At 41.3% G+C, this 27,143-nt stretch overlaps 1 protein-coding gene across 4 annotated transcripts in view; it reads right to left on the bottom strand.

Moving 5' to 3' along the window:
- The window catches only part of Prune2 (prune homolog 2 with BCH domain), a 261,664-nt gene that overhangs the window by 195,606 nt on the left and 38,915 nt on the right, over window positions 1–27,143 (bottom strand). For all 4 annotated transcript variants that reach the window (XM_029472616.1, XM_029472618.1, XM_029472617.1 and 1 more), the window contains exons 2-6: window positions 21,276–21,380; window positions 17,497–17,699; window positions 14,292–14,455; window positions 4,325–4,474; window positions 2,276–2,370 (exon numbers count right to left, since the gene is read on the bottom strand). In XM_029472616.1, coding sequence (XP_029328476.1) covers window positions 2,276–2,370; window positions 4,325–4,474; window positions 14,292–14,455; window positions 17,497–17,699; window positions 21,276–21,380 — 717 coding nt within the window. The remainder of the gene's footprint in view (window positions 1–2,275; window positions 2,371–4,324; window positions 4,475–14,291; window positions 14,456–17,496; window positions 17,700–21,275; window positions 21,381–27,143) is intronic.

Below are 27,143 nucleotides of genomic sequence, written 5' to 3'. Positions count from 1 at the left end.
AGAAAAGAAAAGAAAAGAAAAGAAGATCCAAAACTAGGTAGTGGTAGAGAATTTAACTAGAAAACATAAAGTTTGGTCCTCCATAGTTTAAAAGTAAATAAAATCAGAATGAAATAACAATCGGATATCAAAAAATCACAAATAAATATTTGTATTAACTAAGCATTGACTATGTGCACACAATTATGCTCAAATTTGAAGACATGTCAAACGAGCACCCCTGGTAAGCTAAAAAATCATCTAATTACGATTAAATATGCAAAACCAGTTCACACGTAATGGGATTCATAGTACACAGTTAAATCCTCAGGGTGTGGGTCATAGAGACTATGTTGCCTAAGAGCTCAGAGATTGGCAGTAAGAAATAAGGGGCCATGCTGAAGTGCCAACCCGATGTGACCATGTTTGGGAGAATAAGCCCGGTTTTAGAAAGCTGTGGGACCAGAGTCTCTTTGAGAACAGACCCAGGTGGACAGAAGCATTGAACAACGATTCTAACACACCACACAATAACTTTTGGGAGATTCTGGTCTTTGTTTTTAAAGTGAGGGAGGTGAGAATTAGAAAGGAATTCTGAACCCTAATCCGAATAGAGTTGGGGAGACAGTACGCTGTCACAGGATGCCTTAGGGAGGAGAATAAATTCTGCCTTTAACTATGTTAAAGGAGGAGTCCTTGCTCCATTTCTCGGCTCTCATGAACATCAGCACTCTGGTGTAAATACAGATGTGGTGTTTAACAACATTGCAGCTAGCTTTCAGCTGGTGAGAGTTCCAGATGTACCTGTCCATATACACAAATGCCCTCCTCGCTCCGAGAAAATCACACAGCGGTTCCAGAATTACACTTAACTGCCTGATTAATTACTGGACCTCCATGGAAATTACTGTCAAGATTACGACAGTCATTCCACCCCTGATTCTGCTTGATAAACATTTACAACTTAATATATTTGACAAAGCCATTTCTATACTGCTATAACACAATTGAAGGTGTATTAAAGCTATAGTAAGTGTATGATTTTCATAGTCTTAAAATAATTCACTAACTACAGACAGTTCCCTGAGCAATTACAAGATGTTCTATGTTAATTTAGGAAGGAATTCCAAACAAGTCATTTAAAACCTAATAAGATGCCATTAAATGAAGGGGGACAGGGGAGGGGGAAGCTAAAGAAAACCCTAAGGCTTGAACCAGTAGAAATGATTCTCAGAGCTACTGACCCTTGCAAGATCCATGTTTTGCTTTGGTTTCTAGAAAAGAGGCAGACTTCTAATTGAAGGTGATTATCTAGTTAGTACATCCCAAATTGCACACATTTCTTATATTGGTTCACACCCACAACTAATTAGATGGTGCATTTATCAATCTGGAAGTCCATGGAAACTGTTTTATTGATCTACACATTGAAAAGACGCTCTGTCAACTCAGAAGTGCTACGCACTGGTACTGACGACAGCCAGCCACCCTGACGTACATGCACATCTATGAGCTGAACTGTGAGGCTGATCCACTGGGGGTGAATTCAGAGAGAGGCACAGAACAAAGGTGCTGGCTTGCTCCTGGGTTTTCTAAATCATGGACGATATGTATTCCAGCCTTTCCCCAGAAATAGACACACTGAGACAGTCACTATCATCACTAAAAGACACAAAGAACAACATACCATTCTAAAGACAGATTCCTAAGTCGTAAGCTTTATCTCCACACACTACCTGCTTCCAATCAAAGATGGGGAACCTGACTAAGGAGATAAAAAATACAGACTTTGACAAAGACCCAGATGTGCCTCTATAAAATATAGCTTCCATTAGTTGGGTTAATTAATATTCACACACAAGTTGTTGCAACCCTCAAAGTAGACAAGAGGTAATTTACTAAAGAAAGACATAAAAATGGGGTAGCATTCATTCCAAGTCATTCATTAGCAACACTGGAGGGCTGAGGCTCCATGTTAATACTGGAGGAGTTGTCATTTTTGTGTGTCAAAGTGACGTGTGTCCAAGTAGCCTACAAAGGCCAAGCAACAACATGTTTGCACAGAGAAAGCATGCAAGTGAACCTAATCTTGTATGTTACGAGTAAACCCACACAGATCACATATGTGAAAGGCTGTGGTTGTGGTTTTGTTTTCTGAGATGGCAGTTTTCCACCAATCTGGACACTCACTCAAGGCTAACGCTTATCTTGACTCTCACAGCAGATGTTGAACTCCAGGTGTTCAGACGGGATCTGTGTGAAATCTATTTTGGCTGGAAGAGCACCCTGCCCTTACCTCCAGGGTCATGTTCACGGTGCTGATGGCCACTTTTATTTCACCGTCTGACAGCTCCTTTAGATCTTTCAGCATTGTTTGTTCAAGACTTAAACCTGTGGATAACAAGAGGAAAAAAAAAATGATACCCATTGTACTGGCTAGTTTTGTGTCAACTTGACACAGCTGGAGTTATCACAGAGAAAGGAGCTTCAGTTGAGGAAATGCCTCCATGAGATCCAGCTATAAGGCATTTTCTCAATTAGTGATCAAGGGGGAAAAGGCCTCTTGTGGGTGATGCCATCTCTAGGCTGGTAGACTTGGGTTCTATAAGAGAGCAGGCTGAGCAAGCCAGGGGAGGCAAGCCAGTAAAGAACATCCCTCCATGGCCTCTGCATCAGCTCCTGCTTTCTGACCTGCTTGAGTTCCAGTCCTGACTCCCTTTGGTGATGAACAGCAGTATGGAATTGTAAGCCAAATAAACCCTTTCCTCCCCAATTTGCTTCTTGGTCATGATGTTTGTGCAGGAATAGAAACCCTGACTAAGACACCCATGGTCCGTTAAAAAAAATGAGTATGTGTTAAGGGGTTATTTTAAAAAGTTGTTCTACTAATCTCAACATTTTAAAGTATCATTTTTTTTATCTGTAATAAGCACACACTAAATCAAAAATTACATTTGTGGCTGCATCTCTGTCAGGAAAAATAACTTACTTCTCATGGGGCAGGACACTTACAGAGGGATGACAGGATAAAGGAGCAAGTGAAAGATGAAGTGGTCAGAGACTAGCTAAGACCAAAGGTAAATCAGAAGCAGGTTGGGGGGAGGGGGTGGCGGGGGTGGGGTGTCTGAAACTAGAGAAAGGAGTCTGCCAGAGCCTGGTGTCACAGCAAGAATGAGGTAGGAAATGCCTGTGGAGCCTTAGATCCCTCTCTTTGGCCCTCACTGTTCTTCCCATCAACCAAACCAAAGCCAGAGTCAAGAGAGACTGGAACAGGCCACACTTGGGTGATTGCCTCCAGAGTCCCAAAGTACGCTGGTTGGGGAAGAAGTGGGCAGCTTCACCGTATAACCTAGCTGAGTAATATCATAAAAGTCCCAGATTTAGGTGACTCCCCCTATAATTTTATAATTGCCAGTTGAATTTTATGTAATTTGTATTTTACAAACTTCATAACACTATCACAATTGAGCCATCCATGGTATTGAACATCTTTAATTCCAGCACACTTGGGAAGCACAGGCAAGTGGATCTCTAGGAGTTCAAGGCCAGCCTGGTCTACATGGAGAACTCCAGGCAAGCAAGCCAGGTTCCATAGTGCCACCCAGTCTAACACAACAATGGCTATCTTATTTGAGCTGGTGATCCCTGTAATAGTCTCTGGCAATAGGTGTTATTGACTTCCTTATTTGATGGCAGGAACAATCTGAATTGACCCAGCAACATACTCCTCTGGCTGTCTGGAATCTTTGATGGCCACTGGAGCCTACTGTGGGGAATTTATTCCCCACTAGACTAGAGAGCACTCACTATTCCAGTAGTTTTCTGGTTTAACAAACAGCAACAACATCTAGTTTGTAGTAATTCATCTGTTTCTGTTATGATAAGATACCTACTGTGACTAATTTCAAACTGTTGATCCAGTATTAGCCGACTCACAACATTCTAGAAAGTTAACCACCAAGTTTTATGGCCAGGTGGTCCGATCTCACCCAGGGCTGCACTCTACAGGGGACCACTCTAAGACACAGATTTAATTCTTTCTCAGAGATCCTTAGTGAGTTTTTGTATCTGACAGGGCTTACTTGAGAGACTCCTCAATAAGCTACTTTGCCTTAGGGAACTCCATGACCCACCCTGTATAATCCACGGGCTAAGGTGTAAGATGTCTATATCCAGGCAGAAGCCCGAGGAAGGGGTTTCAACATAGGAAGCCTGCTTCCAGACCAACATCACAAACCCAGAAACCCCTCCACAAACACACAGAAAGTAGAAAGAGAATGGAAGCCCACTCAGATAACGCTCCACACAAGCCAGGAAGCAGTGAGCAACAGGGACAGTCACTCACCCTGAGCACTGAGCTGACTCTCTTGCAGCACATTGATGATATCATCCCTCGGAGGCAGGTTGGGAAACTGTTCTTCCAGGATGGAGAGGATTTCCTCCTGCTTCTCCGGGAGCTCAGGATCCATGCTCATCCATGTGAACAGGATGCTGCCTGGAAGGCACATAGACAAGTACTCCTGAGCTCCATCAGCCAAGACAAGGAACAATGAAGATCAGAGTCCTCATCTAGCCAATACCCGCTGCAGTGGCTGGACTGGCCCTGCTCTCCAGGACACAGTTTGGGAAGAAGGGAACAAAACATCTTCAAACAAACACAGGAAAGGAGATGGTCTTGGTTTTAAATGATTTCAAAATGGAAGTTAATGGCCAAGCATTTAAAATTTTAGTCAATTCTATCCACTTTTAGGGGTCAGAGAGCAGTCTTCCTGAAAGAAAATAAAACTTGAGACCTGTGATTCATGTAATTTATGTCAAATAGCCCAAAGAGTTGTTTGTGAGCTTTGAAACCTCGGGCCGAGAACATAGCAGAACAGGCCAGAACATGCCCTGGCAGGCCCGTCATTGAGACATTCCTGAGGCTGCTTAGCCATAAAGATAAAGAGAATGACATGCTGAACTGGCCAGATGCCTCCCTATCTCCCGCCCTTCTGACCTAAGTTAAATGTTAACAGGCTGCTGATGTTTAAATGGACCAATCATGTGAAACCGCGCCAATTCCTCCCTCAGCCCCACCCCTTTTCTATAAAAACCCCTAGCTTCCAAGCCTCGTGGTCGAAACCACTGTCTCCTGCATGAGATACTTTTCCATCCAGAGCTTCGCCATTAAACTACCTCGTGTTTTTACATCAAGATGGTCATCTGTTCGTGATTCTTGGGTGCACTCCAAATCTGGAATTGAGTGGGGATTTCCCCACTAGGTTCTTTCATTCCAACTCACCATGCAACCAATTTTATGTGTTAATTTACTTCTTTTAATAACCAAATGGTTGTACAGTTCCACGGTGCACAGCTACACAGTCGGACAGAGTGGCTCACCCAAAGGCTGTTTCTAGCCTTTCAATCACCATACACCGTTCTGAAGTAACTTACAGTTATCTAATCAGACAGCCTCAAAGCCTGGGTCTAAACCTCAGACAGAGACTACTAGCTTGCTGCTCTTGTTTTGGGGGGAAATGCTAAAAGAAAAAAAATACTGAAGTGTTGTGGATAGCCCTGGGGCTAGTTATATTTGATGTTAATTAAATCATGAGTTCCCGTGAGTGATTGGGAACAAAGAATGAGTCAGCACTCAGGTGATTTCCTGTAAATCTGCTTCCCACATTAATTTGTAAAATAAAGGAGAGCAGATGATTGGACAGCTAAAAGGAAAGGTGGAGCCAAAGGTGGAGAGAGAGAAGGAGAAAATGGAAGAGAGAGAGGACACAGAAGAAGAGGGAAAAGAAGAAAAGCAGAGCAGAAGCACATGGCCTGGAGAAACTGCAAGTTCTAAGGGGTCTCATAGATGGGGAAGATGGTAGTGTAGTGGGAGATCTGCCCAATTTGGCACACAGCATGTAAACATATTAACTGTGTTGTATTCTCATTGCCGGGGTATATGTGAATAGCATCTTACCATGAAGAAGGTGAGACAGATTTAGTAAAAATCACCAGGCAAAAGTGGAGGGCGACCAAAGAGATTACGAGTAATTTTCAACATAAAAATATAAAACATAAAAAATGATTATCTTTTCTATTTGTATTTAAGACCAACACAAATGCAAATTTTACAAAAAAAAAAAACCCACATTTATCCAGCTTCTGGATCCAGTACGCCTGTTGAAGAAGAACAGAGTTCTATGCACAACACAAAACCTGCGAACATATCAGAGGCCCCCAGTCGCAGCTTAGAAGCTAGGACGGTGCATGGACAGTGCAGAGGCCCAGCTTCCCAGCCTTCCTGTCTAAGCAGCTGCTAATTCAGAAGTTGTAGCCTCTGGGCAGAGAAGCCCTTAGACCTAACAGTGGTCTCAGAAGGCCTTAGAGAAAGCATTCAGGGAGAAGGTCTCTTAGTCATCTGGATTTGATCTTGTAAATAAAGTTTATGGTGACACAGCCATCCCTGTTAATGTCTACATTGTTCATAGGCTTTTTTTAAATATATGAGGTCAGACTTAAGTGCCTCAACAAAGCCTGAAAGATCTACTTGCTGGCTGTCTTTGGGGAACAGTTGCCAGCTGCTGTCAAGGAGAAGGGTAAGACCAAAACGGAACATTCTCCACTTATTGCAAACCCTGCTTTGAGTCAGTTTGAACAGACAGATGTGGTCTCTGCGGCTCTCTATCAGCTGCTCTGAGTGACAGGAAGTCCACTCTCACCACCTTGATCCTGTAACTAATGTTCAGCCGTCACTCAATGGCTACTCCATAGAAGGAACTACAACTGAGTGATTGTAAACTGTGGAGGAAAAACTCATGAGAAGACGAATGGAGAGAGCCAAAGGGAATGAGATGAAACTGGCCAGAGAGTTACAATCTTAGAACCAATCAAGTGAAATTTTAAAATTCTCAATTTAAAGGCTGGCCTTTTCCACAATAGATCAGATGTGGTGGGGAACTGGAAACTAAGTCAGAAGAAAGAATGTACACTGAAGCGTGGAGAGAAAAATGTAGGGATCTAAGAAGAGGAGGGTTTTAACATGTGCATGAACAGTTCCTGCTAGGGAAGGGAGAGAAAGAATTCTAACGTTTAAGAAAAACTATGAACCAAAACCATAGTTACGATAAAGAAATATTGTAGGCAGTAAGACTGCTAAAAATTACATTAAAAAAAAGGATTAAATCGGTGAGGAAGAAAACATACACTAACCAAAACAACTGCAGAGAAACAGAGGGAAGAGAGGAGGAAGGGGAGGGGGAGGAAAAAGGTGGGTGAGGAATTAAAGCTGTGTTTCCTCTCACAGGAAGTGTTTTCAGAAGCCTGGAAGAATCTAGAAATGGCTTGAGAATAGTAAGTAAACGAAGCAATTTGCCACACCTAAGAACAGCAATAAAAAACTGTATTCTTATAAACAACTAGAAAAAAGCCAAATTTTAAAAGTTTAATGGTATTGAAGTATAAAACACTTACCATTATGTACTTGACTTGGTCAAAGTAAGAATCGATTCTTCTTTGACTTGAGTATTTCTTTATTAACCCTTACTTTTAATTTTGGTAAAGTGCATAAAGCTGTTGTCAAATAATAAAGCTGATTATATTGATAAAATTTGAGCATATACCTCAATAACATTAAGTAGTCTACATGGCGTTCATTTTTAAATGACTGTAAGAGCAATCGTTACAAAATGATAGATAAGCATCATAACAAACAGTGATGATAAATATGTAATAATATGTTTCTAAGAAAGTATTTAAAAAGTTAAAATGCATTTTTCTTCAAATTCTATAGAGGTAAGGCAGCGTGTTTACATATCTGCCTGCCTCCCTGGTATCAGGCTTGGCAGCAGCTAGCTGAATCCTCAGATCACATCTGTTAAGGACTAACACTGGCTGATGCAGTCTGACTTAACAGCAATGAGCACATGCCCTGCTATCAAGGACTGGAGACCCCATTCAAGTAGGTGTTCTTCTCCTCATCCTGAGTTGTCTTTGATAAAGGCTATGGCCCAGCTTCGTGCCAGAACACCTCTGGAAATTCTGCACTTAGCAACATATTCATTTTATAGGGCTTATTATTTAAAGTCTTGTAAATAAATAAAAACATCACCCACTCGAATGAACCAGACCCAGAGTCTTAACAACTCCATGAGCTTTGATGCAGTAGAAAAAGCATCACAGGAGGAGTCTGCAGCTAACTTGTTCTTTGTTTGTTTGTTTGTTTGTTTGTTTGTTTTCCAAGACAGTGTTTCTCTGTATAGCCCTGGCTGTCCTGGAACCCACTTTGTAGACCAGGCTGGCCTCGAACTCAGAAATCTGCCTGCCTCTGCCTCCCAAGTGCTGGAATTAAAGGCATGCGCCACCACCACCCAGCTTGCAGCTAACTTTTATTCTAGCTCTAAATCTGACTTGGGTTTTTGTTTTGTTTTGTTGGTTTTTTGTTTGTTTGTTTTGGTGTTGGATAAGTACATGAAATATATTTGATACTGAAAGTAAAATATTTAAGTTGAAGCTCCACTATCTCTGTTCTGAAATCTCAGAAACATTTAGTAATTATATAGCTTTGTTAAATATCGGTACCAAGGTATACTACAGCCGAGGACACCTGTCTGCTCATTAGAACCTGGTTCTTAATGAGTGTTGATTTAACTTCTAGCAAATTGTGAGGACAGAAACAATCCATAAACCCGCACCTAACAGTCTCCCAGGTATTCCCAGGCTGAGAAGAGGGACAGAGAATTAAGAGCAAGCTACAAAGAAAGCAATTATAATAAAAATATAACAAATGCTTCATTTCTATAGAAAAAAATCAACCATATTATCTTTTGTTCAAAAGAATGGAGATGTAAAGAGACTCTAACAATTGCAGCCTGCTAACCCTGCCCACACCCCACTGCATCAGAAACTGGGAGACAGTCAGCGCAGGAGACTGTTGTTGTCTACACGATGAATTCCTAACAGAAAAAAAAGTCCTCTTTCTGTTTACCTGGGATTGATTTTTTCCACAAACAAACAAACAAACAAAAACATTAAAGAATGAATGACAGAGGTAGGCAGAGAAGGAAAAGAGAAAGGAGAAAAAAGACTTTCAATGAAATTCCCATTTTAGCTTAAAAGATACAGAAATAAGCACATTACTTGTTCACAATCCTTACAGATTTAGAGTGTCTGAGATTAAGAGAAAGGATACCTTTGTGTGACTGAAAAAGTAAAACCAAGATTGAATAGATGCTTTGATTTTCTAGGAGAAACTATAATTTCTGTTCCCTACCTCTAGTCTCTTCCTAAGCAAGGCAGACAGTGTAATTCCCTCGGATGTTATCATCATTTGGAAATGGAATGAGTCACCCTTGGAGCAAGAAAGAAAAAAAAAAAACACCACCTTGGCTCTTTTCCTCTCCCATTTGACCTCCTTATAAGGACCTTTTTGAAGCTGCTAATCCAGTCTACCAGAATAGCAAACAACTAGTCTTTATTAAAGGTCAGCTGCGATTGCTTGATTGCTTGGAGAATGGAGAGCTTGCTTCTGAGGACTTGGGCGTGGTTCCCACTTCATCCTAGGGCTAAGAACAAGAGCTGCTGTTTGCTTTAGTCTTCAGCTTGCGGCTGCTGTCAAGGCCTTATACAAACAAACTTGAAGGGCCATTTGGGCAAATCGTGGACTTGACAGAAGCACGTTTGGAAATCAGTGGCTGAGATCTCACTGCCAGATGGCTCCTGGAAACACACACACACACACACACACCACACCTACTCCTCTCTCAATATGATGATTCAGCAATTTAATGGCTCTTAGAGTTGGCAGCTGTCCCCTAGAATTCATCTCTGAGGAAATAAACCCACAAAGGTGGAAGAGTCTGCCAGGCTCTGTACTTGGCACAAAGCCAGAGCATGACTAAACATAAACCTTAGGCTGCAAAATGTGACAATGAGATATGGTCACACTGGGCGTGTTGGAAAATAATAATAAAGAAAAGAATCTTCCAGAAGGGAGGGGGAAGCAAAGCAAGAAAGGGAGATGAAAGGGGAAAAGAAAGAAAGAAGGAAAAAGAGAGAGAGAAAGAGAAAGGGGAAGGAAGGAAGAAAGAGGGGAGGGAGGAAGGGAGGGAAGGAGGGAGGGAGGGAGGGAGGGAGGGAGGGAGGGAAAGACCATACAATAAAGACAAAGACAGGTAGGACAGGAGAAGCCAAAAGATAGATATCAGGGTCCAAGTACCAAGGTCGGTGATCTTACCAGCCATGACAGCTGGGTCTTCCTGAACATGGAATTTCTTACACAAATAATTGAAAAGTGATACTTTATAAATATATGCCTTTCTGGATGAACTAGACGGCATCAATTTGTGCCTTGAAATTACTAACTTTCAAATTAAGACAATATACAGTGGCTCTGAGAACGCTCTTGTTTAAGGACCGACCTGCATGGCATTTTCTTCTCTTCCTGTAACCACAGAGGGTTCAGGCAGGGAGAAAAGCAGGTTCCTATGGCAGCACATCTCAGAAGGGAAATGAAAACTCTCCACAGAGCTGAAGACCAAGTACCCGAGAAAGAAGCTTATACAAACGATGTGATGGACAGGGAGGAAGCCTGTGAACAAAGAAACTAAGCGCCGGCACTCTGAAGACAGGCAGAGGTACAGCGCTGAGATCTGCATGGCTGGAGGAAAGAAAAGGCAGAGCAGCCTTGGTTGGTGTCTCTCTCTGCAGAACTCAGGCTGATGTTTCAAAGGCACAGCAGCTTCTTTTCCTTCTGTCGTTCTCCAGTAGCACCTTTATTAAATGAATGTGGGCTCCTCTGGGAAATACAGCTTCATCAGCGTGAAAGACCTGACTCAGGAGATCTGTGCTGTACAAAGAAACTGCAGAAAAAAGCCATGGGAGACAAGGATGCTGGCAACAGGGACCACCAGACTGCCAGACTTATTCCAAGGATGAACAAGGTGTCTACTGTAGTGTTGTCCGAATTTGTTCAGTTAATAAACCGTGGTAGCTATTTTAAAAGAAGAGAAATTAAATTCAAATTGTCTCAAGATGGCTAAATATTCCACCAACCTTGAAACACTGTTGCTGCGCTGAGTTACTTGTTAGCAAATACCACTAATTGTCCTCAGGGCCAAAAGGACACAGTGTCAAGAAAAACTATCAGAGAAACACAAGGAGATCTTGCAACCAATGGCGGCATCATAGGTATGCAAACAACCACTTAGCAACACCGTAGCAATCAGGTTCTTCATCAATATTTGAAGGAAATAGTATAGCATACTGCAAACAGTTTGATAGCTAATTATAGTAGGAAGTTTTAGGACCAAGACAATCAAATGACTGAATCTGAATGTTTATTTTTGTGTTGAGAAAAAGGCATAAGCAGAGATAGATGAGTTGAAACAGAGGTAGATACCTTTTTGACAGGACTGGTGGAAGAAAAGGAAAGCCAACCTTTATTTAGAATTACTTTGTTCCTTTTTAGAAACAAAGGAACTGAGACAGACAAGCAATCTCTGTAACAGAGATAGATGCACATACAGGCAGTGTACATTTGATTCACCTTAGGATCTAGACATACACATTAAACATAGTATGTGCTCTTATAAGACAGTTATCTATGAATCATTGTTTTTTTTTCATGTAAATCCTTCCTGCACTGAATATTTGAATTAGTTTACCAAAAAACATGAAATATAATAAAACAGTAAAAGAGTTGGGATGGAGGGAAAGAGCAGCAGAGTACAGAATAAGATCCAGATATCGTAGAAACCCTGGAGCTGTGGCAACAGCATCCACTTTCCAACTCTCAATGTGAGCTTCATGAAGCAAATGGAGACAGGACTGTGATTCCTGCTGGAATTCCCAGCGTGGTAGAGACCATATGTGTCCATTGGTGTAAAGCACATAACCACAGATAACTCATGTGTAGTGTCCTGGGGAATGAACCCAAGGCTGGCTAAAGTATGACGCAAAGCAAAGGGTTTATGCTATGGCATCAGAATGCTGGCTGCCTCCAGGTAGGAGTGGGCTGTAGGCATGAGAAGGATGCAGTGTCTTCACAGTCTGCCTCTTTAGATGGGTAAATTATCAAAGGTGTTTCCTTCCTGACGATTCACTAAGCTGCATGTTTATGTTTTTATAAACATATTTTGCATTCTTTTCTTTAGATGTACTATGGTTCACAACGGGTTAAAATTATATACAGACTCCTTAAGATTATACATGCAATGACAATCAATGAAAACAAAAGCTAGTCATTGCAAAAACAAGAAAATAAACGCCACTAAGATTTCTACAAGCTAAAAAAGAAAAGAGAATTAGAGAAAAGGGTTACTAAGGAAAGAAACAGTGTCCATGCCCTAGACAGTAAGAATACTAGCAGAATGGATCACAACAGCAGCTGATTGCATATCAGACACTCCCACAATCAATGCCGTCATGAAAACAGAGAGTGTGGAAATACTATTTTTAAAAATTGTCAAAATTCTTATTAAAATTGATTTTTTTCATACAAAATATTTTGATTATTGTTTATCCTCTCCCGGTTTCTTCCATATCTTCCCGACTTCCCCACACAATCAAATCCACTCTTGGAAAATTCATCCCACTGAATTTTACTGTGTGCCAAGCAGAGTGGAGACACCAGGTAGGGCAGTGCACAGTGCACAGAAGGGCTCTCTTCATGAAGCCGACATTCTGGAGAGAGCAAGTAGAGAAGCATGGAGATACATGTAGAAAAAGAGTATTAGAGAGAGGGCATAAGCAAGCTACAGGGAGAGGAGGTGTGAGTCCCCCAGAGTGAGAAATTTGGAAATATCTGAAACACCCCCTCCGCCAGGGGGGTAAATCTCATGAGAAGATGGATGTTTGAAGGGAGAAAGAAAAGGCCATGCTGTTCACAAACATGGAGGGCCTGAGTTCTGATTGTGAAGAGCTGTAGCTGGGAACTGTCATTGCCTTATTTATGACTTTAAAAGGTAACTGATTTTGTGGCAGACATAGAACAAAGTCAGGCCTAGATTGGGTCTCCACCAGCAATCCTAAGCTTGCTAATGCACCATCATAGCATGTATGGGTAGCTTCCTGGGGCCACTGGGTCTAAAGCTTTCAGAGGAACCGTGTAACTTTTGGACTTTCCCTCTCCAAATTATAAGAGAGCAAGGCAGAGAAGGAAAGTCCTTGGAAGGGTTAAGCCAGTCTGTCCTCAGCCTTTCCTGTTTTCTGCTCCATCAGTCTGTCTCCTGACTGTTCTATATTAAACATTTTGAGGATAATTTGTGCCTATTAGGTCTAAAGTGAATTGTGGAAAGAAAAGAAAGATTTATTCACAACCAAAAATATTTTGCACAGCCCATATGCCAAAATGACCACATGGCTGTGCTCATTTTGTGGCACCGAAGTGGATGGACACTTTCTAATGTGAATACCATTCCTTGGAAGTAGTAGACTATAGCAATGGAGAATAGCGTATGGTCAGTCCCGGTGTCTGTAGGAAGGTTTGCTAAGGATCCACATAGACACCAAAATATGTGGGTGCCCTAGACCCATGTGTAAGATGATGCAGGGTTTTTCTGCATCCTATGAAAGCTTCAGATATATTTCACACACCTTACAATACTTAGTATCACTTACAATACTTAGTATATAACTCCTTGCCAGTACAATGGAGAAACAATGTAAACTGTTTGGCTGAGTCTTTTAGAGAATAACAGTAATGGGAGATGCCTTTATTATGGCTGATAAAAAAAAAAGTTGAAAATGATTATTTCAGCCCAAGGTTAGTTGAGTCCCTGAGGTAGAGACCATGGATGCAGAAGGCTGACTCTGACTGAACCATACATTGATCCTCATTGAAAACAGATGGATGTAGCCTGTGGAAGACCAGGATGAAGGACCCTGCACCACACCATCGAAACAAAAGGTGAGTATTTTGCCTTGCAGGCAGGATTATATGTGCAAAGCATGCAAAGCACTGGGGGGATGCTCCAAGGCCACGGGAACAGGGAATTCTGATCCGCACCGGCACTGTCACAGAAGAGAATCTCCTTCGGAAGCTATTAACAGCCAGAGGAACTGGCTCTCGCTCTCTAACCAGGGTGCAGCAGGCCCATTTAACATTCTTGTCTAGTGAAACAGTGCAGGCCCCTGTGCCTGCTTCGAAATGCACATTTTTAATATTCAATATAATGCTACTCTTTAACAAACTCTTTACTCCCTGCCTCTCTGATGAAGCTTCCCGGGGTCTTTAAAGGGATTGTTAACCCAAGAATGGATCGCACTCTTTCTGCATGAGCAGACTCAGAACCAGCCCATTAAGCTTCCCGTCTTTACTCTGGCAGCGCCGTCCTCACCTCTGAGGAGATGTGCCAGCTGCTGGGTGATGAGTTCTGGAGCCTCACGCAGGAGCTCCTTCAGCACCAGAGAGGAGGAAGACTCCGGGAACCCCAGCTCACCATCACTCTGCTCTCCGGGGTTAATGACTCTGACAACTGCGGATTCCAAAGTTCTGTCCTCACTGGAAAATAAACGGAAAGGAAGAAGAGCTGTGGCTTGTTTTCCCACTCCGGGGCATGATTCAGTCCTGATGATTTCCCCTAAATGGCCCAAAACATAAATTCTCATGACCGTGAAGAACAGGACCTAACTGGAGCTAGAGAACTGCACCTGCAGAGCAAGCATTAGGAGCCAAGTTCAGATCCCCACGTAAAGGCCTGAAGTGTTCCAGCTGTGGTCACTCCAGCACCATGAGGGGGTGGGTGGGTGGGGTATGCTTGCTGGTCAGCCTGCCTTAGCCAGTCAGCAAGTACCATGTTCATTGATTGGCCTTACCTCAACAGATGAGGTTGGGAGAAAGAGATCTGATATGAATCTGTGTCTGTACGAGTTTGTACATGTTTGAATGGGTGCTGGTGCGCACACTCACACATACTCATGTACACACACACTCATACAAACACACTCACTCATACACAAACACCTCCAGACACACACATTCACACACATGCACATACAGGCACACACACACAAACACACTCACACATTCACACATACTCATACTCTCTCTCTCTCTCTCACACACACACACACACAGAAGAGAACAGGATGTTATTCTGTGTGTCTATATATATATCATTTCCATTTATTATTGTCCCCAGATTCCTAGAATATTTTCATAGCTCCCCAAAAGCTAGTATTTATTATTTTCCACATAACTAGAAGCACTGTAGCTGTGTTGACCATGTGTAGTGGGTTCTAGTAAGGTCTTTTTTTTTTTCAGGTTTTTTTTTGTTGTTGTTGTTTTTTATTAGGTATTTATTTCATTTACATTTCCAATGCTATCCCAAAAGTCCCCCACCCGCTCCCCCACCCACTTCCCCACCCACCCACTCCCACTTCTTGGCCCTGGCGTTCCCCTGTACTGAGGCAGATAAAGTTTTCGTGTCCAATGGGCCTCTTTTCCCACTGATGGCGGACTAGGCCATCTTATGATACATATGCAGCTAGAGACACGAGCTCTGGGGGGTACTGGGTAGTTCATATTGTTGTTCTGTAAGATCTTTTTACAAATGGGCAAACAGGCAAAATGGGGCTAAGGACTGTATTTGTAGTCAGGTGAAAATCTGACACCAGTACCTGCTCAGAACAGTCACTGAACTTTACAAAAAAAATACCACTATGCCCATCATGGCTTCACCATGTTTTTTTTTTTTTAAGTCAAACTGTTCATTCATTCATTCATTAAATTTTGTGCTTTTTATTTTTGGAGGGATGAAGCTCAATCTCAGGAGAACACTTTGCATGCTAGGCAAGTGTTGGGCACTGGACTATCCCCCACCCCTCACCTCCTACATATATGTAATAGAAGTGGATTTTCTCAAAAGAAGAAAGGTACAGAAAAAAGCTACATTTTTCTTTCTGACTATTCAAATATAAATGAGTTACAATAAAGAAAGTAAGCTCTTTACTTTTCTGGAGTATTCGACTATATCCCCAGAGTTTATAAACTCAGTCTCAAAGTCAAGTTAGCAGATTTCATTTTGAGTGGTGACAAAATTCTTTTGTGCCATCACGTCATCTTTCCTTGTGTCAGTTGCATGAGCTGTCTTGAAAACATTAGGCATGACTTTAGCCAAGTGCATGATAGCTAGGGACACCGCCCAAGCTATCTGCAACTTGGGGACTATCTGAGTGTCCTCCAAAGGTCCACATTTGCAGGGTGGTACCCCATGGAGGGGGGGTGGGTGCTGAGGGCTTTAAGAGGTGAGTCCTGCCAGCAATCCTTAGATCATTGGGTGCATGCCCTCACAGGGGGTTGGAAGATCCTAGTTTTTAGTTTCTGGCCGGGTTCAAGGTGTGAATTTTGCTCTTCTTGCTGATAAACAACCCTCATCACAGTCCCAAACACTCTAGTGGCCTGATCAGAGATTTGACTCTCCAGAGCCATGAGAAAAATAACCCTCTCCTTACTTCCTACACAGCTTCTGTCAGGAACTTCATTATAGTGATAAAAAAAGTTAGCAAGTATAGCTGAGAACTAAATTCCATCCAAAACCTCACCCCAAACTTCCAGCCTCTTGTCAACAGATGGTTGGTATCATTCAAAAGACTTTCATTTGTTTCAAACCATATAGGAGTAAAGCAGTCCACAGATTGTTTCCAAAATGCCTTGTAACCAACTGTGTAACCGGTGGTTGCCTAGATTTACCTTAATGCTTTTGTAAATATGCTTCCTAAAAACTGGTTACACTTAAAAATTATTAAATATAAAAGTCTTATTGTAAGTACTCTAAGGTCAAGGTTAATTGGTCAAGGTCTTCAACAATAGAAAAACTGGTAAACTGTAAAGAATGAACACTCCAAGTGTTTAGCTGGTATCCCTTCACTCGATGGCAGTACAGAGTGTATCTCTGAGGTCTGTCTGTAATCATCTGTAGTCAGGGAATTCATCTCATTCCTCTCCCTTTATCTCAGATCCTTGCCCCAGCTCATAGTTCCCTCAGCGCCTAAAAGAGGCAGAAGAGGTCTGATTTAAACTCTCCACTGACTACACGTGGTGCCTGGGCAAAGCCATCTGTGACACTAGGCTCCACTTTTCCCTTCTCTGACGTACAACAATTGAGCTGCATGGAATATCAACAGCCTGCCTTTCTGTTACCATAGAACATAGAAAACTACAATGAAGTGATTTTCGTGGCCCATTTCCCACTCTCCTCCTTTTCTCTAATGAGATTTCTTTATGATCTTTCTGTTTTATCTGGTTTCAATTTCCCTTACTTATTTTCAACATCAATAAGTATGATTATTGAGACACTATAAGAGAGTATTAATTTGGTGCATTTTACAAGAGCATTCCACTTAAGAACATCAATTTGAAATCTCAAAGTAAACAAGGAGAACTGGTATAGCCCAAATATTCTCATTAAAGAAAAAAAAAACCTATATTTTTAATAAAGTCCTTTTTATGACTCTTGTTAAACATTAATAAGGAACATGGTAACAACTGACCAGGAAAGCTTCCCTCAGGATAAATGCCCAGAACCTCACAGTGAGTCTTACCTCCCCAGGATGTGGCTGCCTACAAGCGTTATCGACAGTTTCCCTTCATCGTTCAGCTGATGCAGGTTAATCTCATCTCGGAATATGTGGAATGATTCAGGGATGTTCAGCTCTTCTAAAATAAACCTTGTCTCTGTGAAGTAGTTGAATTCAGTTCTTGGGATATTCAGCACTGGCAAGCAGAGGACCCCGGGAGGACTGACCTACAGAAAGAAGAAGTTAGCTCAACCGCTGCAAAAAGCAGTTTTCCTCCAGCTAGAAGCTAATTGCTAGAGTGTAAGCCTTTTGTTCACAAAGAAACCGTTTGACATCTAAAAAAAATCTCCCTGAGCCCAGTTACAGAGCACTTTCTCCACTAGTAAGAGGACACCGGTGTCGTATTTTAAAATTATCATTACATTTATTTGTTTCTGTTTGTGAGTGTGTGCACTCGCGGGTACACATGCATATGTTTGTGCCTGTGCGTGATGCGCGATGCACGAGCCGATGCGCGAGCCTGTGCATGCCACAGCACACATGCGGACGTCAGAGAGTAAACGGCGGCGTAAGTCAGTTCTCTCCTCCCACCATGGGGGTCCTCCTGGGAAAGCAGTCAGGTGGTCAGCTCTGACAGATAGCACCCTTACCTGTTGAGCCACCTCACCAGCCTAGCCATGATGCATTCTCACCTTTTTTTTTCTCTTTAAAAATAAAGTTTCACAGACAATCCTAACTGGAAACGTTTAACCCCTTACTTTACTTTAACCCCTCCATGATTAGAAAATGTATGTTTGTATGCAGACATATACATGTATACATACATACATTCATTCAAACATACATATACACACATAATCTCCTCTTCATCTCTTCATGGGTAGCAAATGAACATCTTGATGGAATTGACAAAAAGTTGGTAATTGGAACAGACTGCAGTGACACAAGATGTCTCCCCATCGACATGGGACAATTGAAATCTGGGTTCAGTAGTTCATCTGGAAAACTATGTGTTGGAGTATGAATTGTGACCTTTTAAATATGCAAAACAGCATGTATTTAACTGGTTATTCAATTAGCAGTCAGATTTAGCACACATACTAATAGATATGATATGCTAATAAACATTATACATTACATATAATATATACATATAATTTATATATTATATATATATACATATATATATATTTAACTACTTTTATGGGCCTCTTATATAAAACATTTGTGATGACCAGATGAAGAGGAGGAGGAAGAAAATTCATATTCACAATAAATCTGTTTCTCTATATAAATTATAAAGTATTTTAAAAATTAAGGGAACAGCAACAAGGACTTCACTGCCACTGAAAGGCTTGGTAAGGCTTTGTTTCTGGATAAGGAAATAACCGTTCTTCCATCACCACAGCTCTATCACAAGCACTTGCTTATTACACAGCTCAATATCCCAGCGTCTGTCTCCCCTCTTGCATTAAAAGGACAGGATTGTTTTGTTCTGCTGCCTTCCAAGACATAAAACAACCAGGCAGCAGTAGACATTTAATAAATATTCACTGAATTAAACAAGTAAAACTGCCGCTGTACCCGAAACACAAAACCATCTCCACCAAGTGAGTTTTCTTTCCACTGTCATGCCAGTCACAGAATAATCATTAGTGATTTAGGTATCGCATGTTACTCTTCCTAATGAATTGACAGTTGTATCTAACTCTGACAATGACAAAGAAGTAGAATGAATACAGGAGTCAGGATAGACATCCTGAGCTGTCCAAGCGGGACTTATTTTGGAGGTGGCATCAGAAAACAAGATGGCAGCCTTACCCCCTGCTCAGTGAACTGGAGAAAGCCATTCTCCTTTCTGAGTCTTGGTTTTCTGTGTCTATGGAGTTTGGCCTCTGTTCTACTCACCAGCATGCAAGGTCACAGAGCCTGAAGGCGGATGCTGGTTCTTAGGAAAACTCTATAAAAGCACAGCCCACAAATAACAAGCAAGGCCTGCCACAGGGAGACAAAGGCTTGGTGTCTTAGCTAGGTTTTCTAATGCTATGATAAACACAATAACTGAAAGCAACTTGGGAGGAAAGGGTTTATTTCATCTTCTAGCTTGCCGTCCATCATCCAGGAACTCAAGGCAGAAATTAAATGGAGGAACTGATGCAGAAGCCCTGGAGGAGTGCTGCTTACTGTCTTGCTCAATCTATTCATTTACACAACACAGAACAACCTGCCCAGAGGTGGCACTGCTCTGCCCTGTGGGCTGGGCCTCCCCATATCAACCATTAAGCCAGAAAATTCCCTATAGACTTGCTTACAGGCAATGAGAAGAGAGGTATTTTTTTTTTCAATTGAGGGTCCTCTTTCCAGATAACTGTAGCTGTGTCAAGCGGACAAAAAACAACTAAACAGCAGCAACAAAAAACACAACCAAGACACCCCAAAACCACAAAATCCCCCATATGTTACTCTTTAGTAAAATGCCATATTTGTTTCTATGCTTAGTTAAAAGTCTCCAAAAGGAAGGAGGGCCTGTGAGTCTGTTTTCCTGTATCTATCTACCCATCAACTATCTTTTATCACTCACATTTACCCTGCCTCCTCTTTCCATGAAGCATACTCATTCACGGTACTATAACCATGACTGGTTACAGTATTACTACAGTATATAATAGTATATATGCTACATATACTATATGTAGTATAGTGTATACGCTATGGTAACATTATTATTAATTATTATTATATACTTTCCTTTAAACTGCATATCACTGATAGTCTTAAAATCACTCCAGTCAGCTGTCCTCTAGATGAACAGCAGAGAGTAATAAGGATTGCTTAAATATGCACATCTTGACTCAAATGCATTCATCTCCTCATACCAATTACTATTCTTTGCAAAATTCAACAACTTGTAAGACAAATTTGATAGAGAGCCCACATGTAGAGATCAGAATACTTTCGCCATCATTTTGTCAGCTGCCCTAAAGCAGTACTTGCCACCCGCAGCTCATTCTGGAAGACTGGGTTTTCATGTGAATTTAAATCACTCCAGATCAGTTATGCACAGTATCAGGGGATCCAGATCCAAACAAAATTGAAATAAAATAAACCAGACCCTGGAAAATTAAAAATTCCACGAAATAGTACCCAAATACTCAGAACACACATTTGAAAGTTTTTCAAGCAATAAAGTCCATTACTGTGGGCTGATGGAGTTTATAGATGAGGAGTTTGAACACGATTTGTTAAAAAGGCTTTTCCAGTTCCACGGGTAAGTCTGTGCTTCACAGAGTAGAAAGAGTCTCCCTTAAAGGACATCATCCCCAGTTGTTGTCTAAAAGGCAACAACTAAAGGCTTACAGACCTAGACTGCATCTGCCCTGCCCCTGTCTCTGAATCTCAGCCAAGGTTCTGTGTTTCATGTATTGTTCATATGAGTTGTTCTGCATGTTTTTCTACTCCCAAAGGCAAGGTCACACAGTATATGATAAGGGAAAGACAGAGCCCCTAAGTCTTGCTTTTTGTTGCTTCTTTATATTCTTGTAAAAGCAGTCAACTACTATAACAGTTTTTTAATATGTTGTTTGAAGTATTTTTGAGTGGAAACTAGTAAGACATAACTAGAGCAATGTTTAATATGCAGGTACTATTCAATAAATGCCTGTTGCTAACTAGATATTTAATATTCTCTACACCAATATACCAGAACAGGAAAAACTAAGTTAGTGGCTTCATTTTTCCATAAAATATTTATTCTTAAAAGATACACAATTCAAGTACTAAGGATATAGTCCCTTCCCCCTCACCTTGTCCAGAAAGTATGCATATGTGAAGGCAGAAATGAGAGAATCCAGGTCACATGACTTAGGTCCAATAACTGCGTGGACCTGTTCCAATTGTTTACTTCGATCCTGAAACCAATAAAGAGAAAAATCACAATTTTACTTGATTCCAACCAATATAAAGTGGAAATTTTTCAATGATTTTTTTTAAAAGTATGCTTGTCTATTCTCACACACAATGACAGAAAATAATAAATGTGTAACAAAATTACATAAAAACTAATTGCCATGTTTAGCATGCTTATTCAAACCATTAAATCTTCAAGAGGAAAATAGACTACCTTTATTAAGGCTACCTATAAGTTTTCTACCCATTTGCGGAGACGCATTTGCATATATAGGCACGTATACATACACACATATTCTAAACATATGCAAAACACACACACATACACACAAAATACAAGGCTTCCTACAAATTAACTTCCTTTGAGCCATATCTCAAGTGAGGAAGTGTTTTCATAGTAAGGGATCATTTTGATGTGAAGATCAGTTACACAGAGATTAAGGATCATCTACCCATAGGAGACATGTTTCCTAGTTTACAAAACAATGGGACCTTTTCTTATATCCTTCCCACTCTGTGTAGTCAAGCAAACACACATCTTGAAAGGCTTTATTTTCTCATATTCCATCTTGGGTTTGGAAGCTATTCTTTCTATAATGTTCTATTCTTTAGTGAATGAAACGGGTTTTTTTTTTTTGTATGTTTGTTTTTTGATTTTTTGTTTTCTCATTCAGAAAGAGGCTTGTGAGTTGCATTGTTGGTCTAGGGCTCCAGATTGCATCCGTTGCTTTTCTATGTCTGTACAGTCACCTCTCTGGAAGGGAGCACATGCTTTTTTGGTTTCCTGTGTCTGTTTTTCAGGTTTACTCAATAGTTATTTAAATTCTTTTATAGGAGGCTGACATTCCTTTAAAACATTCAAAGAACCAAGTACTTCGAGAAAGCCCCACAGCAAATTGCCTGGCACAGAAAATTATAAAATAAATCACTGTATTTCCTTTTGTTTCTTTTGAGAAAGGGCCTCGTGGCGCCCAGGCTGGCCTCAGCCTCACTCTACGGCTGATGGAGGAGAACTGCCTGTCTTCTTGTGCCCACTTCCCAGGAGCTGGGATTACAGCATGCTCCACCGCGTTCGTTCGCCATCAAAGAGTATCATCTCTACAGTACGGTAGCACCACCACGTGTGCTTGTTTCTCTTGCTTTCCGTCACTTATTTTCATCTCCCTGTCTAAGACTGACTAGACAGCCACATATTGTAGAACTGCACCAGACGGCAGGACAAGTCGTGACTGTTCAGCAGTGAGCACAGAGGCTTCCTTCACATGTAGAAAAAAAGTGAATGCGTGCCTAACAACCTAGGAGGCATCTTGCAAATGAACTTGACAACTGGCTAGTATGTGTGCAGAGCTGGAGGTATTAGAATCCGAAACAAGTTATTAAACAATGAGGATTTAATCCAAACACCAAGATGAAGTAAATGTTTTTGCATTGTTTTACTGTGTTACATAAGGACATGTTCACCCAAGTGTGAGTGCACTTTGAGTCTATTTATCCCTCGTCTACTCTCCCTCCTCATGCCCCATGACCTCCCATGAGTTCCCTTTGTTTCCCCCAGACAATTCCTCTTCTATTTTCACAACATCTGTAACATCATGCACTTTTATGAATCAATAAAAGATGAAAAAAATCATGAAGGAGGTTGGATAGAATCTGTCACAGAAAAAAGTGGCAGAGATATTTTACATAAGCCATCCCCAATAAGTGATGTGGCTTCTTTAAAACAGACTCATAGTTTTGATTTCTTTTATGTTGATTTTTTAGTAAAGCAGCATGCTTAAAATGCTTGAACTGTGATATGGACTCCGGAGATAACTACAAGCCCCTCCCCCATCACCACCCAGCCTGGCTCACACACCCTTCTTTCCTGGCTTCCTTTTCTAACCTCATAAAAGTACAGCTGGCTCACTGCACTGAATGTCCCCTGAGGGGTTAGTTCAGGTCTAGATATCAAAGTCAAGACAACAAAATATTCCAGAAGCACCCAAATAAATTTAGGTAAATAGAATTCCAGCCCATTACAGCACAAGCAAAATCACGTTCCTGTAAATGCTGCTCTTCCGAGAAGCTCAAGGGTCTAAGGAGACATTACCTCATGTCTCCCGTATCTTGTGAGACAGGCAGTAGAAAGATCAGCAAAGCTTTTTACAGATCAGAGGAGCCTGTGATGAGGCCAACCATGATTCTAGACTCTAAAGCCTGACACCATGAGAGCTGATTACCCCACCCCGCTAACTATTTCACAATCCTTAATGACTCTGTGTCCACTCAAGTGCATAGGGTACTAAGAGAGAAGAGAGGTAGCTAAATATGCACACTAAATACAGAGACACTGCCAACACTGGGGGATCAACACAAGTGACTAGCCTGCTTTCTTTTCTAGGCTTTGTCATTCCCAACATAGCTTCATGTACAACTTTCAACTTACACAAAAGAAGACCTGGTAATATCTGTGTGTCGATGCATCTCCATATTCAACCCCAGTTAGTACATTAGAAAAGAAAGCTAAATAAATGAAGGTTGCAACTCCAAAGTGTACTAGACCAGATCTCACAAGCCAGGAACTTTCTACAGTAAATAGAGTCTATTTAGTCTTCATTTAAAGAGACAGAGATCATATTCTCTTGTTGGTCAGAGCCATGGCAGATCAATGTGAAACCCTGGGAGCTCCCCCACAATCTTGCAAGCCCCTTTGCATGCTCTCCGGTGTCTCTTTGGGCTCCTCTTCTTCCCACATATCACATTATTTCATGCTCATGGTCTCTTCTGATGGCATTGATCCATATGATGGCTAATATGATAGTCAGGTGACAGGATCTAAAATCACCCAGGAGAAAGATGAGTCTCTCGGAGTGTCTGATTGGGTGTTTCTATTATTAATAGTTTGGTTTACTCAAGGGCTTCACCTTTCCATGGTCTAAAAGTCCTAGACTGAATAGGGAAAGTGAGGTGAGCTGAACTCCAGCATTCATCCGTGTTTGCTTGCTGACCTGGGGTAACCAGCGAGGCTTTAAGCTCCTCTGCCACTATGATTTCTCCACCATGAAGGACTTTATCTTTATGAACTAAGACAAACACTTCCTTCCTTGACTTGTATCTGTCAGGTATTCTGTCATAGCAACAACAAGAGTAACCAAAACAAGGGACATCTGCCAACACAGCCCATACCACAGTGTCTAAGCTCCAACACTTTCTCCCTCCACCCCCCTCCAGGCAAGTGGAGAAGGGTCCCAGAAGCAATGGTACATGGAACTGAGAGTTATCAGAGCTGATGAGCCAAATGAGGAGATAATGAAAGCTATGAGCACTGCTCAAAGATTAAGAGGATGCTTAGGTGAGTCTCTTGGAAAAAATCTGATGTTTAAGTAACGATTTGAACCCAGGAAGTGAAGTGTCACAGGAAAATCATATGCAAAGGTCCTGAGGTTGGAAAGGGCCCAACCTATTCAGCAAATCAGAAGTACATGCATTTCCCAAATGTGATTCTATAAAAGCAGCAATGACCAGCTTTGGCAAGTAAATGCTCTTTCCTTAATGGTAACACGGGCATAGCAAGCATTAGGAAATCCCAGAGCCAAAGACTTACTGTTAATGCCTGAGCCTAACACAGGCAGAAGAGTGAAAATCAGATAAAACATGTACTGCTGGCTTTGCCGACTAATGCACTTCCAAGTAGATTTGGATAGATTCCCATAATTAAGGCATAAAGAAAACACTGAACACACTAATACTCCAGAGCATGATCTGAATGGACTTTCAATTTCAAAGTACAATTTTATGTATGGATAAAATGAGACTTCTTATTGAAGTTAACTTCCTACCTCTCTTTAAAAGACAACCTGCACATTTATATTCCACTGCTATTAGAGGAAATGGTGGATGGTGCACTTTTAAACACCCCTCCCACATGGAAAGCAGAGGAACTGAGCAGAAGAGGGCTTCCAGAGCCTTCCAATAGTACACAGTTGGCTTGTTCTAACTTTCTCCCTCTCAGAAATAAAGCTGCTCCTACCTGTAGCTTTTTCAATCCAAAATCCTATAAGAAACCTTTTCATCTAAAAGTCCTTGCTGTACCATCATAGCCCCTTCTCTGTCCCTTTCTTTAATACTCTATCACTATTAATTTCAATAATAATTAATTTAAATTAGTTTCGATGAGACAGAGTGACAGATCACCAGTTGAAAACACCAGCTAAGTTGGATTATCTGAGCCCGAGCTCTTTTATTCCAGGTAAAATTTGTAACACACATTATGTACACACACACACACACACACACACACACACACACACACACACACACCACACACACACACACACACACACACACACACACCTGTAACTCCAGCACGCCCACCAAGGGATGAGAAACAGAGACAAGACAATAGGCCAATGATCCCGGAGTATGTGGTATGGTAACAAAAAACAAAGGAGACCCTGTTTGTTCAAGGTAGAAGCTAATAAACAGAACTCCCAAGTCTCTGACCTCTACACCTTTACTGGCATGCATACACATACATGCAAATTAATTTTTTAAAAAAAGTAATTTCCAATAAGGAATATATGCCTTCATAAGTCAGATGTGATAAAAATGAATAAAGCAAAGGTAAAGAGTGCTAACGCTCACTGTACATGTTTTAAAGTTTGTCCATCTATATTTATATTTATACATGGGGAAATTAATGCCTCTTCATAGTTTGCTTTGTCATTTACCCCAGGCTGTACCACACTACGTATTCTAGGTGGCCTTGAACTCAGGATCCTTCTCCTTCATCCTCCAAAGTGGTATGGTTGCAAGTATGTGCCACAGAACCCACTTTTCATTCTCTTTAAATAGCTAATGGCGACAGGTGTGTGTGTGTGTGTGTGTGTGTGTGTGTGTGTGTGTGTGTGTGTGTAAAACAGAATTCCTAGAAGCAACATAAGTGACTAAAAAATCTCTATGGGGGTTTGGAGAGTTGGCTCAGTGGTTAAGACCATGTGTTGTTCTTACAAAGGACCTGAGTTCAGTTCCCAGCACCCACATGGTGGCTCACAACCATCCATAATTCTAAGGGATATAATACTCATAATTCTAAGGGATATAATACCTCTTCAGACCTAAAAGAGTACCAGGCAAGTATATGATACATCTGGCAAAACACTCATACACAAAATGAAAATAAATCTAAAAATAATTTTTAAACATTATATTGCTAATTCAGATCTCTGGCCTCACTGGTCCAGGTTCAAATAATAAAAATACTAAAGGGTGGCATAATGGGACAGACTTGTGATACTAGGGATGAAGGGGGCTGAAACAGGAGGACCACAACTTTGAAGCTATGCTAAGTTACATGGTGAGATTCTGTTTATGATGGTTGATCATTGTCAACTTGACTAGATTTAAGATTGTCATGGAAACACTTCTGGGTGTGTTTGTTTATGGGGAGTATTCCCAGAAAAGTGCAGCTAAAGGGCAGAGGCTGACTATGAGTGTGGGTGATTCCATGAACTGGGGGCCTGGATTGTAGCCCAGAAACTTAGGATACCCAAGATATAAGATACAATTTGCTAAACTCATGAAACTCAAGAAGAATGAAGACCAAAGTGTGGACCTGTGCCCCTTCTTAGAATTGGGAACAAAACACCCATGGAAGGAGTTACAGAGACAAAGTTTGGAGCTGTGACGAAAGGATGGACCATCTAGAGCCTGCCATATCTAGGGATCCACCCCATAATCAGCTTCCAAACGCTGACACCATTGCATACACTAGCAAGATTTTGCTG

The sequence above is a fragment of the Mus caroli genome, chromosome 19 (assembly GCF_900094665.2).
Source record: "Mus caroli chromosome 19, CAROLI_EIJ_v1.1, whole genome shotgun sequence".
In the NCBI taxonomy this organism is placed as follows: Eukaryota; Metazoa; Chordata; class Mammalia; order Rodentia; family Muridae; genus Mus; species Mus caroli.
This window is presented reverse-complemented; position numbering and strand designations above follow the sequence as displayed.